Source organism: Penicillium robsamsonii (assembly GCF_028829455.1).
Source record: "Penicillium robsamsonii strain IBT 29466 chromosome Unknown utg000001l_segment0_segment0, whole genome shotgun sequence".
NCBI classification, from domain to species: domain Eukaryota; kingdom Fungi; phylum Ascomycota; class Eurotiomycetes; order Eurotiales; family Aspergillaceae; genus Penicillium; species Penicillium robsamsonii.
Window position 1 is genome coordinate 7,844,629 of NW_026643219.1, and position 18,343 is coordinate 7,862,971.

An 18,343-nucleotide genomic window follows, 5' to 3' on the forward strand; every position below is an offset into this window, starting at 1 on the left:
ATAATTTAATCATAGCAATAAATTGTCCCAATTTTCATTCCCATGTCCACAAGTAGGACCGACCACTGGTACAAGGTGGCGATGCGAGTCATGTAGCGGTCAGGGTTCAGTTCAGCCACAGCAGTGTCATTCTGGAATGAAGGACATATAGTGAAGTAAAAAGATCAACATAAATATTCTAAAGCGAAGAAAACCGGAAAGGATAGTTCAATTAAGTTATCTTGTCTAGTCTTCCTACAGACAAGAGAAGATACGGATGGCTGGAGATACGTGATATACCATTATTTCCACTTCCAGGCTAACGGGACTTTAGCAGTCGCCCTCAGAGCAGGGAATTCCAGATTCATCGTGCACGGGTCGAAATTTGTGCCAGCCTACTGGGTGTTTTAATTACAAGTATGAGCAACGTAAGAGCTACATAACAACGTCTCTTAATCGATTCTGTAACCTATCGTCTTAGTAGGACGATAGGTAATAAACACTGAAATAAGGTCCACCTTTACTCCACGCAAAAGACACGTACTGAATAACTTCGGTCGTTTCCTGAAGGTTCACACCAGGGCTGTATAGGATCTTGGTCAGCAAAGAGCACATGTGTATGCAATAAAGGGGAGTGGAGGACTCCGTACAAGTACTCCTGAATTCGGCCGATCAAGCCTTCAGCCGTTGCCGTCAATCCAATGTGATGCAGGAACTTCGATATGCCCAGCGCATTTTGAAAATCATTCTCGCCATTCATGTCCACGTAGAACTTGGGCATCGGCTCTTCACTCCCGGGTAATAGCTCGTAGTTCCAGATGCCCACAGGTCGTCGTTCCTATTGTCTTGGTAAGTCTCTTGAAAAGCGGTTACGGGGTATTGACCTCACCTTTCCAGGTGTCAGGTACTCCCACAGGGCCCGCATATACCCAAGGCCCTCCTTGTTGGTTTCACTATTTATCAACCGATCACCAAGCGTCCATACCTGCTCCACCTTCTTCCAAGACATATCCAATAGAGCTCCGTAGATCTTTAACCGGGACTTCGAAGAGTCAACACAGTCAAATCCAATAAAGGAGTACTGATTATAGCACTGCCCTTCCTCCATATACTCTTGGACCATTGGGAGCACCCGAGAAAAGTCGTGAGCGTTCTGGAGTTTAGCAAACGCGTTCTCCAGAAGCTCGCTAAATGCAAGCCCGGACACCTTGGATTTTAAGGCAGGATAGAGATAGGTTTTCACCGTCACAGCGTCTCCCTTGAGATCCAGCCCAAAGGCCGCCTGTGTCTTGAACTTGGAACCTTCAAGCTTCGCGCCCTGAAGCAGGTCAGATTCATTCTTCGAGAGGGCGAGTGAACCGATCAAAGTGTGGAACAGAGATGGATCGAAGCCCTTGAAGTTCAGCCTGGACATTTTGTTCAGGACGTTTGACACGGTGACTATATTGTATGGATCCCGCGCAGTGCCCGATATGGACGATGCTGGTTCAAAACCAATGCGCACGGTCGGTTGCTTTCCGGGCTGGTAATTAACGCTAAACTCGACGGGAAGCCCGGAGTGCGTAATAGAGGAGTGCCATATGTGAGGATGGGGCCCGAAGTTTGGGGTCATAAGCGTGTTGAAGAGGGTGAGGAATTGGCATTGCTGGGGAAGCGTGTAGCCGGCTGAATCGAGAATTCTGGAAAGCAGAGGAGCTGTTCGTGTCCACCACTTCTCTTCTGCATCGTTGCCGAAGTCCAAGGATTTTGTTAGGCTGGAGTATATCTCTGGTTCCACGCTCTGAGATTTCTGAGTGCTTGCCCCATGAGGGAAATTTGATTCAGTCGAAACAGTCATGTTGCTGGAAAACAATGGTATTCCGCTGAGACCGAATGGAATATACACAGGAAGACTAACAAGAGGGATTTGGGCATGAGCAAGAATGAGACTCAGCAAGACTATTTTAATACACCAACGGTTGCCGTTTAGCCCATAGAAAATCAACTCGACATTCATTTGCCTTTGCATGTAAGGAGTGCAAGACCCTTCGCTCTAAAAGACCAATTTATTAAAGATCTCTAGAGCTATTTTGGTTCGGTGAATGGACTTGCCACATCGCATTTTTTTCAATTTGTCGGTCGTAAGTAGTTGCATTGGCACTGCGTATGTTTGTAAGTCGCCTGCAGCAACTGCCCAATACTCTCCGGGTCGGCACGAATCTATCGAGATTGATATCTTCAATCTACGGTATCTCTCTGCACAGTGATGCAGAGCCTCCTCGCGTTAAGATCTGCAAACATGAGCAAAATGAGGCCATCGGTTGGGACGTCGACATAATTCTACTCCGCCTTAAGCAAGAATACCGGTCTATCCGACTGTCTGGTCTGCTAGGCATGACAGGTTTTACAAGTCTCACAATTCCAGACTTAGGATGCTGCTAAGTCCAATCGGGGCATCTCGAACGACAGAATTGGGAGTCAGATAAATGGAAACAATGCCATTGAGTAGAGTGGGCTTGGTACAGGAGCTGTATCCAGTATCGCAGCAGCTATCCACGAATTAGTTACCGTGCTATCCGAGTACACCGACTTTTATAAGCTCATCACCGCTCTCTTTGCCGTGGTCCAGTTTGTGAAGTAGCTGCCGGAGATATGCCTGTTTGCGGTATCTGCACTCGGTTCCTTGTGCCTCTTCGATTACACTTTTTGCCAAGATGATCTCTGCGCTGGCCCAGGGTCTAAAAGGTGACAGTGGTGGCGAGGACAACAAATTTAGCAATGATAGCCACCATCTCCCTTTGCGGGCAGTCCTCGTGATGAATTCTCAGGCTGCCTCCGTTGCCATCACGCTTATTTGACCGGAATGCCACGGAGTGAGTCCAAAGGAGAAATCCCCTACTGATGGACTTGCGCGTAGCCGGCGTACCCGAGTCGATAGGCCATCCATTATTAGCAGATTTATTTCATCGCTTTCTCTCATATTGGATAGTTCGTCCTTAGGGAACTTACGCTAGGAATCCGTCTCCATATTACTGTTTAATCCATATTCTTATATTCTTGTGACATCCTTCTTTTTACCTAGTTAAGTGGCATATAAGACCAATTTGAAGACGCGCACCATATAAAAGTACATTCTATAGCAACTAGAATTACCATTGACACAGGGTCCAGTAACCCGACGCCACGAGCCGAGGTTCCAAGTCTCGAAAGGGGCTTAGGTGTAACATACTTGCTCTTTAGATATATCAATGTTTATCCAGCGTAACGCTGTAGCTTCATGCACATTCCAAGGAAACCTTGATTACATACAGACACTGCAGGTAAGTTGTATCACCAACTTTCTGCACGAAAATTTGTAGTGGTCTGGACTCCCGTAGGTCTAACTACGCAACGAAGTGCATACTTGGTACTTGATACGCGCGTCCTGATTTCCTCACGGTGACTATGCACTAGCCGCAAAAGTTTACTATTTTCTTACAATAAGCCTTCTATACTCCTGACCTGTTCAGCCATATGTATGTGCCCTGGGAACCACTTCTAAACCAGGTCAAGGCAGCTTCACTGTTCGTTAATTATTTCCATGTGCCTTGACATTCTCCAATCACTATGACGATTCAAGTGACTGAGGGCCATGTATCCAACGGCATGCTGGCTAAGGGGGATTCCACTTTTCCGATTCCCACAACTTTTGACGTCCTGAGCCGAGACCATGTCTTCACTGATAGTCACCAGAAGGTCTGGTGGGAGAGGACCGGCCGTCTGCTCGACAAAATCCTAGCTTCAGCAGGCTATAACCCCGCCCGTCGCTTGGAGGCTCTCACGTTTTACATCAAGGTGCTGATTCCATTTTTGGGCCCACACCCGCATCAATTTCGCAGCGCAATCACCCGAAGTGGACTGCCGCTGGAGTTCAGCGTCAACTACCAGCAACGGGGAGATGTTGACCCCGTAGTTCGCATCGGATTCGAGCCAGTTGCTGCAGCGTCTGGGACAGAAGTTGATCCCTACAATCAAATCCCAGTTGTTGATCTCCTGAACCAGCTTGAGATGCTCAATATACCGGGATTTGACCCATCACTGTTCCAATATTTCCTGGACGCTCATACCGTCAATGGCCACGAGAAAGGGCTGCTGAAGGAGAAGAAGATTGAAGGGAGCGATCTAACCTCCCAGAGTGCTTTTGGGTTTGATCTAAAGGAAAAAGCTATCTCAGTCAAGGGCTACACATTCCCCGCTATCAAATGCACCCTTAACGAGAAAGGATTTGGAAACTTCATTTCTGAATCAATTCAGCCTCTTGTGGCACGAATGGGCCCCATCCCCTCGTTTGACATGGTGAACTCTTATCTGGAAGAGACGAATGGATATAGCCAGTTTGCCTTTTGGTCGTTTGACTGTGTTGACCTTGCCCAATCACGCCTCAAGCTCTATAGCTCTCACAACAGCGTGGTCTGGTCCAAAGTACAGGAGATATGGACCCTTGGAGGGCGAGCCAAGTCGCCTGTTGTCCAAAAGGGTCTAATGTATCTGAAGGAGCTGTGGGAGTTAACTAAGCTGTCCGAAGGGCACCGTGAATTCAATGGCGGCTTCGACGATGGCAAAGATGCCACCGTGACCCCGATGGTATGGAATTACGAGATGAAAACTGGCGAGGCCACCCCACTCACGAAGTTCTACTTTCCAATCCATGGCGAGAGTGATCAAAACGTTATTAGTGGCCTAGCTCAATTCTTGTCCCGTATCGGGCTGACTAAGTATGGTGACAATTACGAGGCGACGGTACAGCACTATTTGTATGGCTTCTCTACTTCTCCCGTCCCTTATAACAATACTTTAATTGCTAACTTTGACAGCCCCGAGAGAGACCTAGGCAAAACTGCTCGCCTGACATCCTGGATTTCATTTGCGTACACGGAAAAGACGGGGGTTTACCTGAGTGTATACTACCATTCCTCTGATGAGTATCCATGGTTGAAATTAGAGGAGTGTAATTGATAGATTCAAGCGGCATTTCGCGCAATTATTAGGCAGCTCAACCGCAGTTACTACTCCTATCCAAAGCAAGGCGGACTCTCGATCATTATGGACTACATTCATTTGTCTCGCAGACTACTATTCCCTGTTGGCTCAAGTTCCACGATTAAAATAGAACCCTTCATAGATATCCTGCCTATAGTCACAAGGACACGCAACTCTCATATATGGTTTCCGTACTCCTACCGGATCAAAGCCGAAGCTATCAAAATATGACTTGATTTGTGTATAAATCGAAAGGCTTGGTGCACATTTCACCTCGCCTGCTTTGACCCCAAGATACATATCAGTATTAAAGTATCAAAAGGTAAATTCATGATTTGGAATTTGTAAACATGACGCTGTGCAATAAAGAACCTTCAAATCTATAATCAAACCGTTATGGGTATCGGGAAGTCGACAAGGTTCGATCAGGTATTCAAACAGTGCATAAGATTCATCTAATTCTTACACAGCACACATGAACGCACAAAGAAAAGGAAGGAAGGCCAGTCTTCGAGGGAGACTGCACCTTGAGCGGGTTGCCCCGATTTACAGTATTGTCTTGTCATCAAACCACGCTATCAAAATGCATGCAGTAATTTCTTTCGTGAAACAATCAACAATGTACGGAGTACTCCCTACTCCGTACATGGTATCCATTGCTGCATCGCTTCTACTTCTCTCCGTGGAAGATGCTAGCTGGCATTATGGGTATGATCATCATCTTTCAGTTTCTCTCCCCTTTGCGGTATACTTGGCTACCCCCCTGAATACAGTAGATTACAGTAGAACCCAAAAATTAATCTACATGTACTCCGTAATCCAAGTAATAATCCCAAGCTTATCCAGCGGATCTGGTCTTGAGACTGTTTTTTGGTCGGTGATTAACAAGCGCAAAGTCATTTTACTTTAGTGCAGTCTTGAAAGGACACCCACGCCCAGGATGTGTTGGAGCACCTGACTAGTCCTGCACCTAATGCCGCTGTTTGACTGTGCCTATGATACGGGGCGCCACTTTTTTTCTTCAACAGGTTATGAGCCCGGCTTGTTCTCTTGCATGGTGCAGTGCAAGTGACCCTGAGTTCGACCATTCTTTTCCGTTTAATCGTCACGTGTAAGCCCTATACAGTGTCAGCTGGACCCTTGAGCCGCCTATCCTAGCCTATCCTGAGAGTAGGGGTGCAGACGGGGCGTGTTGGAGCACCTGAATAGTCTACACCTCATACCGCTGTTTGGCCGTGCCAATGACCGCCCCCCTTCTTGTTCAACAGGATGCTATCCGGACGCTCCACTCGCTAAACCTCATTAGGCGTCATTGAGTAATTGTAGTCCAATGCATTATGTGGTTAGCTTGCGTTATTCGGGAGCTTATGGCGCTAGAGTGCTTTTGTTTAGTATGCATTCTCGCCACCCCCTGCCCTAGTCCCCCTTAGTAAAATATAGTCACTTTGAATGATTGTCACCGGGACATTAAATGAACGACTCTGAGATAATTCTACTCCATATACATCCCATTAACAGATAAACTCAATGCTCTGCCGACTTAGAGATTAAAGAGAAATTAGAAGTGATGCGCTACAGTAGATGTACAACGAAATGACTTCTTTTAAACAGTGATCTACATAGTGAATGTAAGTACTCAAAAAAAAAAGGCAGATTAGGACTTGTACTGCCAAGAGTCAATAATTTGAAATACAATCACTGCAGCAGGCCTAACAAGATTTTGCGAGTGGAGAGGGAGTCCGAATACAATATCATCATATTCTGAGGCAGGGTGTTCATTGAAAACTATTGAAAGTCGATCATTATTTTGGAGGAAGTCAAAGGGAAGGTACTTTGTGAAGATAACAAATTTAGAACTTTACACCGGCAGATTCATTGACAACCCCAATGTTTGCAAGGGCAGAAATGGTGAATTGTAAGCAGCCCATAAGATTGCTAAATTAAAGGCCAACCTATCACAGTGATAAGATCGTCCCACTTCTTCCATATGCTGGAATACGACCACAGAGAAGCCTGCTCCAGACCAACTCGACACATGCCTTCCTCATCCCACTGCTCCGAACCGACCCCCAATCGAGTTAAGAATAAATCATCGGGGTCCCAATGCCCTTTGAGAGTTAAAAGCCTATCGTAATGGGACCCCCAGAACACCTGAGAAGGATGGCTTTCGTACGGGAATGGTATGCCCAGGTACCCTCCCATCGTGCCCTGTTCGAGGGCCTCAAGAGCCGGTACCTGCGTCATTGCCAGTTTGCGCTGGACACGGCTGTAGGCTGTCCAATCTGGAACTGACGGTAGGCTGTGGCCCAAAGTTAGGGACATGACAGCAGACTTCCACGATGGATGGGTTGCGCGGTCCGCTGTGTCTTTATCTCGCACTGCGGGCCCCCCGACCATTCCCTCTAGGCTCAGGACATTTCCAGGCTCATAGCTGAGCTGGGCGAGGGTCTGACTAATCAGGGAAGGCCCCTGAGCCGATGTCATTAGCTCTCGCGACACAAGTCGTGACGCGGTCATCATCCCCATGCCGGCCTGATCCAAACCTTTCGGAATCGCAAGATACGCAGACAACCGATCGAAGGACTCCTCGGAGGACTCCACTGATAACCCGCGCGCTTCGATGCCTTTTTGTAGCTTCCGGATAACATCTAGACCGCCGACATCGGTTTCATTGATGAGATAGGACTCGATGGTGAGAAATGTGGCGTTGTCAGGCATGACCGGGATCATAAAGGCTAGGACAGCGTCTCCGCGATCCGCCAGGATGGGAATCGCGAGGAGCAGATCCGTTATGGCGCCCCAGAAGGCAGAATTCAGTCCATGGGGACTAATCACATTCAGTTTAGACACGGTGGCGGGAGAGTCTGGGTAGGTGCGGAATGTTACGTGCACGACGGCCCCAAATGTGCCTCCGCCGCCTCCACGAATGGCCCAAAAGAGATCTTGGTTTTGGTATCGGTTTGCAGTGACATAGACGCCCTAGAATAAACAAATAAGCAACTTGTGAGCCAAAATTGCAAGCTAATAATCCGATCGGTCATACAGAGTGATTGGCCACTTACCTGCGCCGTTACAACCCCAATTTCCAACACATTGTCCACTCCTAGTCCTCGTGACGGGGTCAGAATCCCGTAGCCACCACCTTGCATCCAGCCGCCAGCGATTCCAACCGTACTGCAGCTTCCTCCTACCACGGTAAATCCTGCCTCTGCGGCCACCGAGTAGAGCTCTCCTGTGAGCACCCCTGCCCCTACTGTCACCGCGGGGCCCTCTGAGGGCACTGATTGACCGGCTGGAGCCTGAGGAGTGAACGATTCTACATAATCAATGCCCTTAAGACCAGCGGTATGAAGCTGAAGTGAGTTTGGGGCTGATGAACGTCCTGCAAGATCGTGACCGGTGTTGCGAATAACCAGTCGCAGGCGATGAGACGCGGCAAATTGGATCACCTGCTGCACCGCCGATACGGAATTGACATAGGCCGAGTAGTGTGCCACGCGACCCTGGTGGCATTGACTGTGCTCCGGCAGGTCTTGGGCGTGGCAACTTTGCTTCAGTGGTCGCGAATATTCCCAGGTATCTACCTGCAGCGCAGCTGTGATGAAGCAGCAGTTAGTATGAGCACAAGTCACTTTTGGGACTTCGGGGTATAACCAAGTTACCGGGATTGTTAACGCGCCATGTGGTGTTGCGATAGTGTTGAATTAGCTCATTGCAGGAGTTGTTGGAATAATGCTTTTCGTGACACACAGCTCCAACTGGCTGTAACTGCGTCAGATAGCCATTGATAGTCTCATTGAGGTGTTCCCACGCCATCGGCGAGGGCCAGCAATCATCATCCGGGCCACACCGACATCGGGGCTCCTGGTTAGTGGAGAGATAATGTCTCAAGCCGAGGGCGAGGATCAGGAAAAAGCCAGCTAGCCGAAACGCCATGGAATGATTTAGACTAGACCTATGGGCTGAAGTTAACCCGCAGTCAGATCTTGAGTATTAGGATTATTATGAATGGGGAGACGACGGTAGTGAAGTTCGAAAGCTATTGTACTAGATAGCATCACCGGCCTGGCACCCCCACCGATCTCTCCCATAGGATTGGATTGGTGATGATTCGGTAGACCTGCAAGGGGGTGGGGTCGCAATAGGTCCTCGTAGAGTACCATCGCTCAGCATGTTTGAAAGTATACATATACATGTAAGGGGAAATCTGTTCATGCAGGATACTTTCATTCTCCAGCCTGTGATTGCGACCATGAATTGGAGTAGTCCAATATGGGTCTCTTCGACCACAAAGCCGGAAAATTGCTACAAAGTAGCAGAGCGACAACCATTGATGTATCGCATTTTTCGACCCGGAAATTAGAGTAAATATAAAATAATTTTGCAAACAATCGTAACTTACAGTATACTATCACATTAGGGCCGGGTTATTCGGCTCGGGCCGTGTACTAGACCTTCACAATGGTTAACCCGACTTCTTCCAAATGGCTGTGGTCTAGACAAATCTGCAGAGCATAGAGTTTGTTTTAGTTACTTTAGCCGAAGAAAGTTCGTCGGCTAAACATGCCAAATATACAGTAATAATTCAGTTAAAGGAGAGGGCCTACTAAACTGCTAGGGCTTAGACTGCGACATTGCCGGATGGGACGGCGGGTCCACGGGCAGTTACTGCCCACGGACGTTATGTAAGCAATGCGGGGCCACCGGCCCATGGAGCACCCAGCTGAGCGGGAACCCGATGGACAGGAAACTATACGGCCACGGGCAATTTTAGTAAGCAGAATAAGTCTAACACGTGACTTATATCAACAGATTTTAACTTGATTCATGTATTTTATACTAGCGATAATAATGCTAGCGATCCTCTATTACTAGGTTATAGCACTTAGCCACGAATATTAGGGAGGAAAAGGCAGTATATAGAGGATAATATATATTAGTTTTATTAATATATACTGGAATTAATCAAAATTCATTAAGGTTTATTTAATTTAGAGTGAACGATATAATCTAGATACTTCAAATTACTAAGAATTTCTGCATTATATGTTGTCACGAGAAATTCCTTGAGTTGACCGCTCCGTAGTGTTTAGAGAAAATATGGCCATCGTCATACTTTTATTGTCCATAAATGAAGCAAGGAAGTGATGTTTACGTCTCAGGTTCAAGGTAATTCAATTTCTACACGCCTGATACTAGACATTGAGACTAGGGTACAGATTGCCGTCTAGATCTCGGAAGAATCACACATTTTGGTCTTTCAGGACTTTCGCCTTTTTGAACCAGGCCTGAAATGTAGTAAGACCTCCCTCCTGACCCCGAGACAACATTGCTGCTTCCTTCAATGCAACCGCGGTAGACATATCACTCTCGTGTTCTGCAAACCAACGGCCACCGCAATGCTTCATGTACCAGAACATTTGGCGAGTTTCTTCTCGGCACCTTGTCCCATTGAGCTTGATACTAGACCAAGACGACAATTCCTCGTGTCGGGCCGGAATTCCGGTTGCTGCAAGTAGCAACTATTAGTTACATCAAAGACGTCACTGTCAATGGACAGAATTGAAAAAAAAAGGAGGAATGGCGGCGTACCTTGGGTATATGAAGCTGCCACATCAGACATCGTGATCTGTTGACTCGTTGCCTGAACCAATGTCTGATCGTATTTGCACGGGTTCACAAAAATACCGTGCACAATGTCACCGAGGTCTTCCTCACAACTGACCCAGGGCATGTCGCCTTTACCCCCGTAGTCCGGAGTGCGGAAGACCACTTCGCCTGTTTCTGGCTCAGGAATCCAAGGAAACCCACCGAAGGCATCTACAAACGGATCATAGAAAAAGCACTCCATAAACGAGGCGCATAAGATGGGAGTAAAGCTTTTAAACCCTTTCTTACGCCCATATTGCTCAACATGGTATTTGGCTACAATTGTTAATAACCAGATGTAACAATGGCGGTGATAGAATGCACCTACTCTCGAAGCCTTCCAGATGCATTCTGCCTTTCGTAGCGTTTGTGATGGATGGTCCAGAGCTGTAGACAACATGCTGGACACCTGCTTTCTTAGCAGAATCGATTACCAACACGCCAAGGTCATAATCGCTAGGACCATCCAATGATTTCAAAGCCTGTTGTCGAACAAATTGAGTGAGCCTTCTTACTATTAAGCATGCCACTTCCCATTGTGATCTTACCTCATCATCGGAATTCGTGTTGATAAATACTCCCCAACTGCCAGCAAGGGCATTGGTCATTTCATCGAGGTTAAGTCCATCTGCCTGAACTAACTCCGCCCCTAGTGACGCAATAGATTTCGCTTTGTCTGATTGAGGGTTTCTCGTGATTACACGAACGTGAAAGATCTTGTCTTTGTGTGCCAGCAAGGAACGTGCCACACTGCTGCCCTGGTTTCCTGTATCGGTCAGCTGATTCTGGGGAGCTTTTCTTGTGTATAAAAAGCTTCATACCAGTCCCTCCAAATACCGTCACAATTCTCTTCGCTTGGATAGTCATGATTAATAGCTGACAATGAGTACAGGGTTGATGTTAAAGTTCGATATTAACTTAATTCTGACTGCTACATCTCGGTCTGGATTGAATGCATCGGCACCTTTATATACATTGTATCGAATTCAGGATAGTTCTTTTCACTCACACCGCAAATTATTATGCATGCACGAGTCTTGAACTGGCCACTTGCTCAGACTGACTTTCATGTCATTGTGTCATCTGACGCACAAAGCGTGCCCTCGATTACTGTACAACACCACAATTTATCTGCAAGCGCTATATCATAGCTGCGTTTTAATTTGTGACAAGCAAAAGAAGAATATACGAATGGCCGTATGCATGCACACTACTGTGGACTATGAATATATTTCCCTTGCCTGCTACATGTTTGCTTCCTGCAATGACACCTACGATCGTCTAGAATTATGGGGAGGTGGCGCTGTTCCCCAATAGCACTCTCATGAGTCTCGAGAGAATGATTAATTACCCTGAAATGATATCACAGAATGCTGACAGATTACTGTATGACCGCTCTTATATAAATAACCAAAAAGCGTGTAAAGCACACCAAATAGCGGAAGCGTATGTGAATTTAGCAAGGAATAGCCTAGAAAGTATTTACACACAAGCTATTCGGTCCACGGTTTCTGACAAAATGGTATTTAATCCGCCAGTATGAAAGTTCAGATAGTGGCTCTGACAAAAATAACTAACAATGATATTTCTGAATGACACATATTATCGAGACAATGCCTGCGGCTATGTTGTTATTGTTGTTACAATTAATGCATGCTATCGTATTCAATGTCACAACCGACAAGCCGATTGAACCGGCAATATCCTACACCTGAATCCCTTGCGTTGTTGGAGATACGCCTATGCCACATTCCCGCTGGTTTCGGTTTTCTTTACCGACAACCATTGCAGCCTGATCAGTCCAATGAAGGACAGCGCTGCGATCCCTGTTGCCGCATAGAAGGTTTCGGTAACAGCAGCACTGTATGCACGCACAATCCCCGGTAGCACATCGGCTGAGAAATGTTGATCCAAATTGGCCGCACCGGCATGAACGACAACGTTCGGATCAACTAATGGTGATAATTGCTTGACGTGAGCAACTAGCCGATTTTGAAAGATTGTTTGTGCCAAAGCCACCAACACAGCCTCGCTCAGGTTCTGAGCAAAGGTGATAATGGCTGTAGCGACGGGAATATCTGATCTAGGTAGCGCAGTCTGCACGGCAATAAATGGTAATTGGAACCCAAATCCTAGTCCTATACCACACATAGCTTGGTATCCGATCCATTTGCTCGCACTAGAGTCCACTTCGAGAGTACTGCAGAGACCAGCGCCGATAGTTGAAATGATAGTGCCGATTGCCATGATGGGAATATAGTATCCCACGACGGTCACAAATACCGCCCCCAATGACATACATACAATGAGCCCAATGATGATCGGCAAGATCATGGTGCCTGACTGTATTGGGGAACCGCCTTTGACGACTTGGAACCAAATAGGGAACTGAGCCATTAGCTGATATTCTTGAACAGCGTAGTGATAGACTTACGTAGTAGAGAATGATAATAAATGAGCCTACAATGCACCCCATGTACACCGCTGAGCTCCAAACGTTGCGGTTGCGTATCAGGCGTGGAGGAACCGATGCTTGCTCTTTCATGAAGTGCTGGAGAACTATCCAACATCCTGCCGCTAGGATGAAAATGACGAATAGAACTATGATACGCACATTGTTCCAGGGGTATTTAACTCCACCCCACTGAAGTGCCAACAGTAGGCAAAAGACCGTCGGTAGAAATAAGAGCAGACCAGGGATATCGAGGCCCCTAAATCGGTTCCAGCTGCTCATGGATACATCAGAGATGTCCGTCCGCGAGTCAAAAAAGAAACACAAAATAACCACCGTGGTGACGGCGCCCAGTGGCAAATTAATGTAGAAACACCAACGCCAAGTACTCTTCTCAGCGAAAGCACCACCGATTCTAGGGAAAGACATAATTAGCCTTACGATGATGAAAAAAATGCAATAGAGTGGTCGACGAACAAAGGCCCAACGACTGCCGCGACACCTGACATACCCCCCAAAACAGCCGTATACAGCGGTCTTTGGTGAAGTGGCACGCTCTCGCTGACGATCAATATGGCACCGGGTAGAACCCCCCGGCACCAAGTCCAGCAATGGCTCTGCCCACAATGAGGGCGACGGAGGTTGGCGCGGCACCGCAGATCAAGGAGCCAACCTCGAACAACAGAAGTGCCACGAGAAAAATCTGTTTCATTGAGTAATGCGTATAGAGTTTTCCGAAGAATAGAACCACTGAGCAATTGGTAAAGAAATATACGCTTGAGTACCATCCGATATCCTCTAGCGAGTTAAAGGTCTGCGTGATTCTGGGGATGGCATTTGACATAATCGTATTATCCTGCCAACGCTTTAGAAACCGATATCAATCTTGGATAATTACGTACCAGTGCGACACAGAACACTGCAAGAGTATTTCCGAACATCAATAGCCCTAACTTCCAACGAGCAAGTCCGACGGTCTCTTCTTCTGTGAGACTTTCCAGGGTAACCGACACATTTTCACATTTGATGTCGCTTTCTGTGTTGTGCATGTTTTCGGGTTTATTATTGGTGTGATGATGGCCGGATTCAAATTCTTGTTGAGATCGCATCTACCGTGAGTGGCCGTCAGCAACCCCAGTTACTGTCGTCCAAGGCAACACTTATATATCAATAAGCCCTTTGTATGATTAATGCTTAGACATTCCGCGTAAAATGAACCATCAAACAAATAAAAGGGTTTAAGAAATGTAGGCCTCGCCAAGAGTACATTCAGATCCATAAGATCCACTTCCGCCGCAGAACTTCGTGTAAGGAGACATCATGTATCAATAAATTCACTTGTATGCTGGATAATTGGACATATCACACCTAACCTGAGCCATCAGGCAGACAAGGGGGGGTCTAGGGAATGTACCAAGTCTCGCCAAAACTCCTTTCAGAGATCGATCGATCTTCTCTGTAAAACATCAAGCAAGGAGGATTCATAGTGGAGATTCTGGAAGTAAAAATGTATAAGTTCCATATATAAACGTGTTTTCCAGTGGTTACATATTCCGACGCCACAGATTCAACGATACAGCGGAGCTATGTGTCCAAAGATCCGTATTCTTAATGAATTCTTGATGAATTATCCACGCATTAATATTTTCTTGATAATTCATTAAGAATGCAGTAGACTAAGATCAAAAGGACCGTAAAATTAAGTATTCGATACTAATTACGGACTGGTGGAGATAGAGTGTTAGCACGTGGTTTAAATGATCGGCCAGACCTGCGTCTTGTTCCGATGTCAATCCTGCAAAATGAAACACCCTACGCTGCTGCACATGTGGGTCTTCAGATCGGCTCGTTTTGCTGATTTTGAAAGTGCATTAAGCCAAACTTGGCTGCCGATCATCTGCGTGCAAACCAATACAACCGTAAATATACGTAGCTGATTGAAATTCACCAAAATCTCAAAAATCTATTATGTTGGTTGTGTGTTATTTGAGTTTTCCTTTCAGTGAGCTCGAATTAGATCCCGCGCGTTAATATTGGCGAAACTGAAATCGAACCCGTAATGACCAGGCCTGACATGAATACTTCAGAGTCTAGGGGCTCATTTCATTCGAGCCTGTCCATTGCTTCGAGTTTGGGTTCCATCTACAAGCGCAATGATCCGTTTCCTCTCTTGTAAATCTTCCATATTGTGTTTTCAGAAGAGTGTAAAATAGCGGACCTCATAATGGTACGGATTTTAGATAACTCTCTGGTATCTCACGTGAATCACTAACAGGCAACAGAACAACAGATCCTCGATATATTCACCATCCAGTTACCGTGTAACGAGTGCCTCGAAGCCAAGCAACACAGATGGTGGACTAAGCCGTCCTCCTTACGACAATAGCTAGCGTGCACCACTAGAGAGCATTGGTAGTTGCGAGTAATAAGATCATTATTGACATTCTTTCTTCAAAACAGATTCGTAGTTTGGACTCGGCATTTGACATTTATCAACGCAAGAGGTGATAGGAAGAGGAGGAATGGAATAGCTTCGGATATTCAGATCGTGCCCATCAAGCGATTGCGCAACGACTTAGACAAGAAGCATGCCACCGTTTGTCGAGACAACTGATCCCGAGGCATAGTGATCTTTCATCAGGTAGATATATGCTTGGGCTACGCTTTCTGGGGACCCAGTTTGTCCGACCGTTGATTTTGCCTCCGCCATTTCCACCGCAGCATCATACGCATCGCCGAGGATATCCTTCACAGCTTCTGTGAGAACTGCTCCTGGAGCCACAACGTTCACCCGCAGTGGCTTCAAATCGATGGCCAATCCTCTCGATATAGCTTCAACCGCACCACAATATCCCGAGATAACGGTCCAGCCAGGGTCTGGTCTCAAACAGTGTGCACCACTCGTTAGGGTGAGCGAACTCTGAGGGCATTTGTCCATATATTTTGGAAGGTGTTTGGCTACCATCAGTGGGGCGACTAGTCGGATAATCCCCGGGCGCTGCACAGAATCCACGGTGAGGGCCTCCAAGGGAGGTGGAGCGGTCATATCCGCTGCGGTGATCACAATATGATTGATCTTGGAGTTTCCGGCCGCCAGCTGGAGAGCCTTCTCAACATCCTGCTCGACGGTGTCGGGGTTGCTGAGGTCACATCGGACTGCGATAATGTTATCGGGGTCCGTGGATGGGAATGAGGACTTCAGCCGGGCGATGGAATCCTTGAGTTTTTGGGCATTCGATCCCACGATGGTAACGATTGCTCCATGACCAAGTGCAGCTGCACTCACGGCAAAACCGATTCCAGATGTTCCCCCTATAACAAGAACTCGGGAGCCATGTAGCTGATCAGTACGTGGTGTCGAAGCGAGTGTCATTGCGAATTGACCTGGGGGATGAGCTGGCGATTTTTGTTGAATTATCAATAACCAAATTTGGGATGGTTCAAATCTAGTATTCAAGAAATATTAGATAGCAGGGCTCACCGTGGGTGAAGACTGGCTGACCCCTTGCCTTGATCTCATTCTCGTCGTTCATGTGGTGAGGATGTGTGGACCGCCTTTCCGGTGCTTTCTGCAGGCGAAGTCCCAGGTAAGAATTAGTGTATCATATTTTTCTTGTTTTTATATTTTCGGTAGAGGCGCGAGTACGCGAGCTTAACAGGTTCTTGCGCCCCTGCACATTACTGTACCTTAGCAAGATTTTGACAAAACATTGTACGCCATGCATTAGCATGAAGCAGTCACGTATAGACCGGTGTACAGTAGTAGACCACAATGGCCAGTTCAGATCACTTAACAGTGTTGATTACAGCTAAGGGCTTTGACTAAGGGTTCTATGAAATCAGAAATAATGCAGGTGTGAGAATCCAGCTTCGACCGAAGGCTTCAAATCCCGGCTCGGCCGGCTAGTCCACTGATCGAGTTGATGCCCAGTCTCATGCGGAGCAAGAGGCCCTAGCACCTGTTGGTTGACGATCTCGGACAAATATGTCAATGACACACAGACACGACTGTGCCGTATTTTCTGTGTATCTCTGCTCCTTTTCTCTCTCTCTCTCTCTTTGTTTTTCGTTTTCGTTTGTTTTTTTCTTCAATACGAAGATGGCACTCATGTCTACTGTTGAATACCCGAAGGTAGCGATTCTGGGATGCGGTAAGTCTCACCGTCCGGCATTCATTTAGTTTATCTGACATGGAACACACGGCAATGAGTTCCCCTATATCGGACGTTGCTGATCATGATATTCAGGAAAATTGGGACAAGCCTTGCTGGTTGGCCTGCTCCGGTCGGCCTCGGCCCACCCAGGATTGGTAAAGATTCGGGAGTTCAAGGTGACGGTTCGATCGGCACGGACCGCGCAACTAGTCCGCGAGCGAATCTCCCCCTTACTGAGAGATCGGGCGGTCCCTGCGGTCTGGATCCTACAACAGGATCAGAATCGCAATGTCGCCGAACAAGCAGATATCGTCCTGTTTGGGTGCAAACATTCCAGCCTCGGTGAGCTAGTGCATGATTTGAAGGACATGCGTCATGACGACCGTCGGATCCTGATCAGCCTGATGGGGGGCGTATCGCCAGGTCTCATCATAAAAGCATTACACTTCTGGACGGGGCCAGTCGTGCGTGCCGTTTGCAGTGTTGCAGTGGCGGTCGGCGAATCCATCACACTTCTATCCACTAGCGACGATCGCACAGACGATGCCGAGAGCCGGCACGCAGTGACTGACCTTTTCGCATCGGTAGGAGTGGTGAAGTGGCTTCCAGAATGCCAAATGCATGTCGCTTCCGCGGTAGGCTCATCGTCTCTGGCCTTCTTTGCCCAGATGATCGAGGGCTTGGCCCAGGGCGTTGCAGAACAACATAGCAATGGCAACAAAGATGGGCAACATCTGCCATTAGAGACGGCACTAGCAATTACGGCACAGGCGGCTCGTGGAACGGCCGCCCTTCTCCAGCAGCTAAGCTCTCCGGCTGACTTGGTCGCGCAGGTAGCCACTAAGGGTGGGGCGACCGCCGCTGGATTGGCGGTTTTGGAAAAGGAAAAGGTGGTTCAAACACTTCGGACTTGCGCTGCCATTACCGCAGAGGCCACGGCTGCACTTGCACCAAGTGTCGGTGCCCATGGTGACGACAATACGACAGAAAGAAAGATGTCTCTAGCTGACTCTTCGAGATGATAACTATATTGCGGCCTGGAGCCTGATACGAACTAGTACGTGAATGGAATGAAATTTGATGAGCCACTAGCCGTCACTCTACAATTGCA

At 47.3% G+C, this 18,343-nt stretch overlaps 8 protein-coding genes across 8 annotated transcripts; 2 read left to right on the top strand and 6 right to left on the bottom strand.

The window, feature by feature from the left end:
* Positions 1–456: 456 nt before the first annotated feature.
* On the bottom strand, positions 457–1,816 carry N7447_003042 (DMATS type aromatic prenyltransferase; the record flags this gene model as incomplete). Its single annotated transcript, XM_057227317.1, has 3 exons — positions 457–562; positions 630–817; positions 869–1,816. The coding sequence occupies 3 exons, from the start codon at positions 1,814–1,816 to the stop codon at positions 457–459; spliced, it is 1,242 nt and encodes a 413-aa protein (XP_057091333.1).
* Positions 1,817–3,564: 1,748 nt separating this feature from the next.
* N7447_003043 (Aromatic prenyltransferase DMATS type) lies at positions 3,565–4,953 on the top strand (the record flags this gene model as incomplete). The annotated part of the gene is made up of 1 exon (XM_057227318.1): positions 3,565–4,953. One exon carries the CDS (start codon positions 3,565–3,567, stop codon positions 4,951–4,953), a length of 1,389 nt encoding a protein of 462 aa, XP_057091334.1.
* A 1,977-nt stretch (positions 4,954–6,930) lies between these two features.
* N7447_003044 (FAD-binding oxidoreductase) lies at positions 6,931–8,913 on the bottom strand (the record flags this gene model as incomplete). Its single annotated transcript, XM_057227319.1, has 3 exons — positions 6,931–7,956; positions 8,040–8,572; positions 8,640–8,913. Coding segments are annotated over 3 exons (1,833 nt in total), but the record flags the coding sequence as incomplete, so codon positions are not given.
* A 1,307-nt stretch (positions 8,914–10,220) lies between these two features.
* Positions 10,221–11,493, bottom strand: N7447_003045 (NmrA/HSCARG family protein; the record flags this gene model as incomplete). The annotated part of the gene is made up of 5 exons (XM_057227320.1): positions 10,221–10,486; positions 10,570–10,902; positions 10,955–11,108; positions 11,175–11,392; positions 11,448–11,493. The coding sequence occupies 5 exons, from the start codon at positions 11,491–11,493 to the stop codon at positions 10,221–10,223; spliced, it is 1,017 nt and encodes a 338-aa protein (XP_057091336.1).
* Positions 11,494–12,366: 873 nt separating this feature from the next.
* Positions 12,367–13,023, bottom strand: N7447_003046 (MFS general substrate transporter; the record flags this gene model as incomplete). Its single annotated transcript, XM_057227321.1, has 1 exon — positions 12,367–13,023. One exon carries the CDS (start codon positions 13,021–13,023, stop codon positions 12,367–12,369), a length of 657 nt encoding a protein of 218 aa, XP_057091337.1.
* Positions 13,024–13,646: 623 nt separating this feature from the next.
* On the bottom strand, positions 13,647–14,127 carry N7447_003047 (MFS toxin efflux pump; the record flags this gene model as incomplete). The annotated part of the gene is made up of 2 exons (XM_057227322.1): positions 13,647–13,934; positions 13,981–14,127. 2 exons carry the CDS (start codon positions 14,125–14,127, stop codon positions 13,647–13,649), a joined length of 435 nt encoding a protein of 144 aa, XP_057091338.1.
* A 1,526-nt stretch (positions 14,128–15,653) lies between these two features.
* Positions 15,654–16,451, bottom strand: N7447_003048 (oxidoreductase, short chain dehydrogenase/reductase family; the record flags this gene model as incomplete). The annotated part of the gene is made up of 1 exon (XM_057227323.1): positions 15,654–16,451. One exon carries the CDS (start codon positions 16,449–16,451, stop codon positions 15,654–15,656), a length of 798 nt encoding a protein of 265 aa, XP_057091339.1.
* A 735-nt stretch (positions 16,452–17,186) lies between these two features.
* On the top strand, positions 17,187–18,254 carry N7447_003049 (pyrroline-5-carboxylate reductase family protein; the record flags this gene model as incomplete). The annotated part of the gene is made up of 2 exons (XM_057227324.1): positions 17,187–17,229; positions 17,326–18,254. The coding sequence occupies 2 exons, from the start codon at positions 17,187–17,189 to the stop codon at positions 18,252–18,254; spliced, it is 972 nt and encodes a 323-aa protein (XP_057091340.1).
* Between the last annotated feature and the right edge of the window lie 89 nt (positions 18,255–18,343).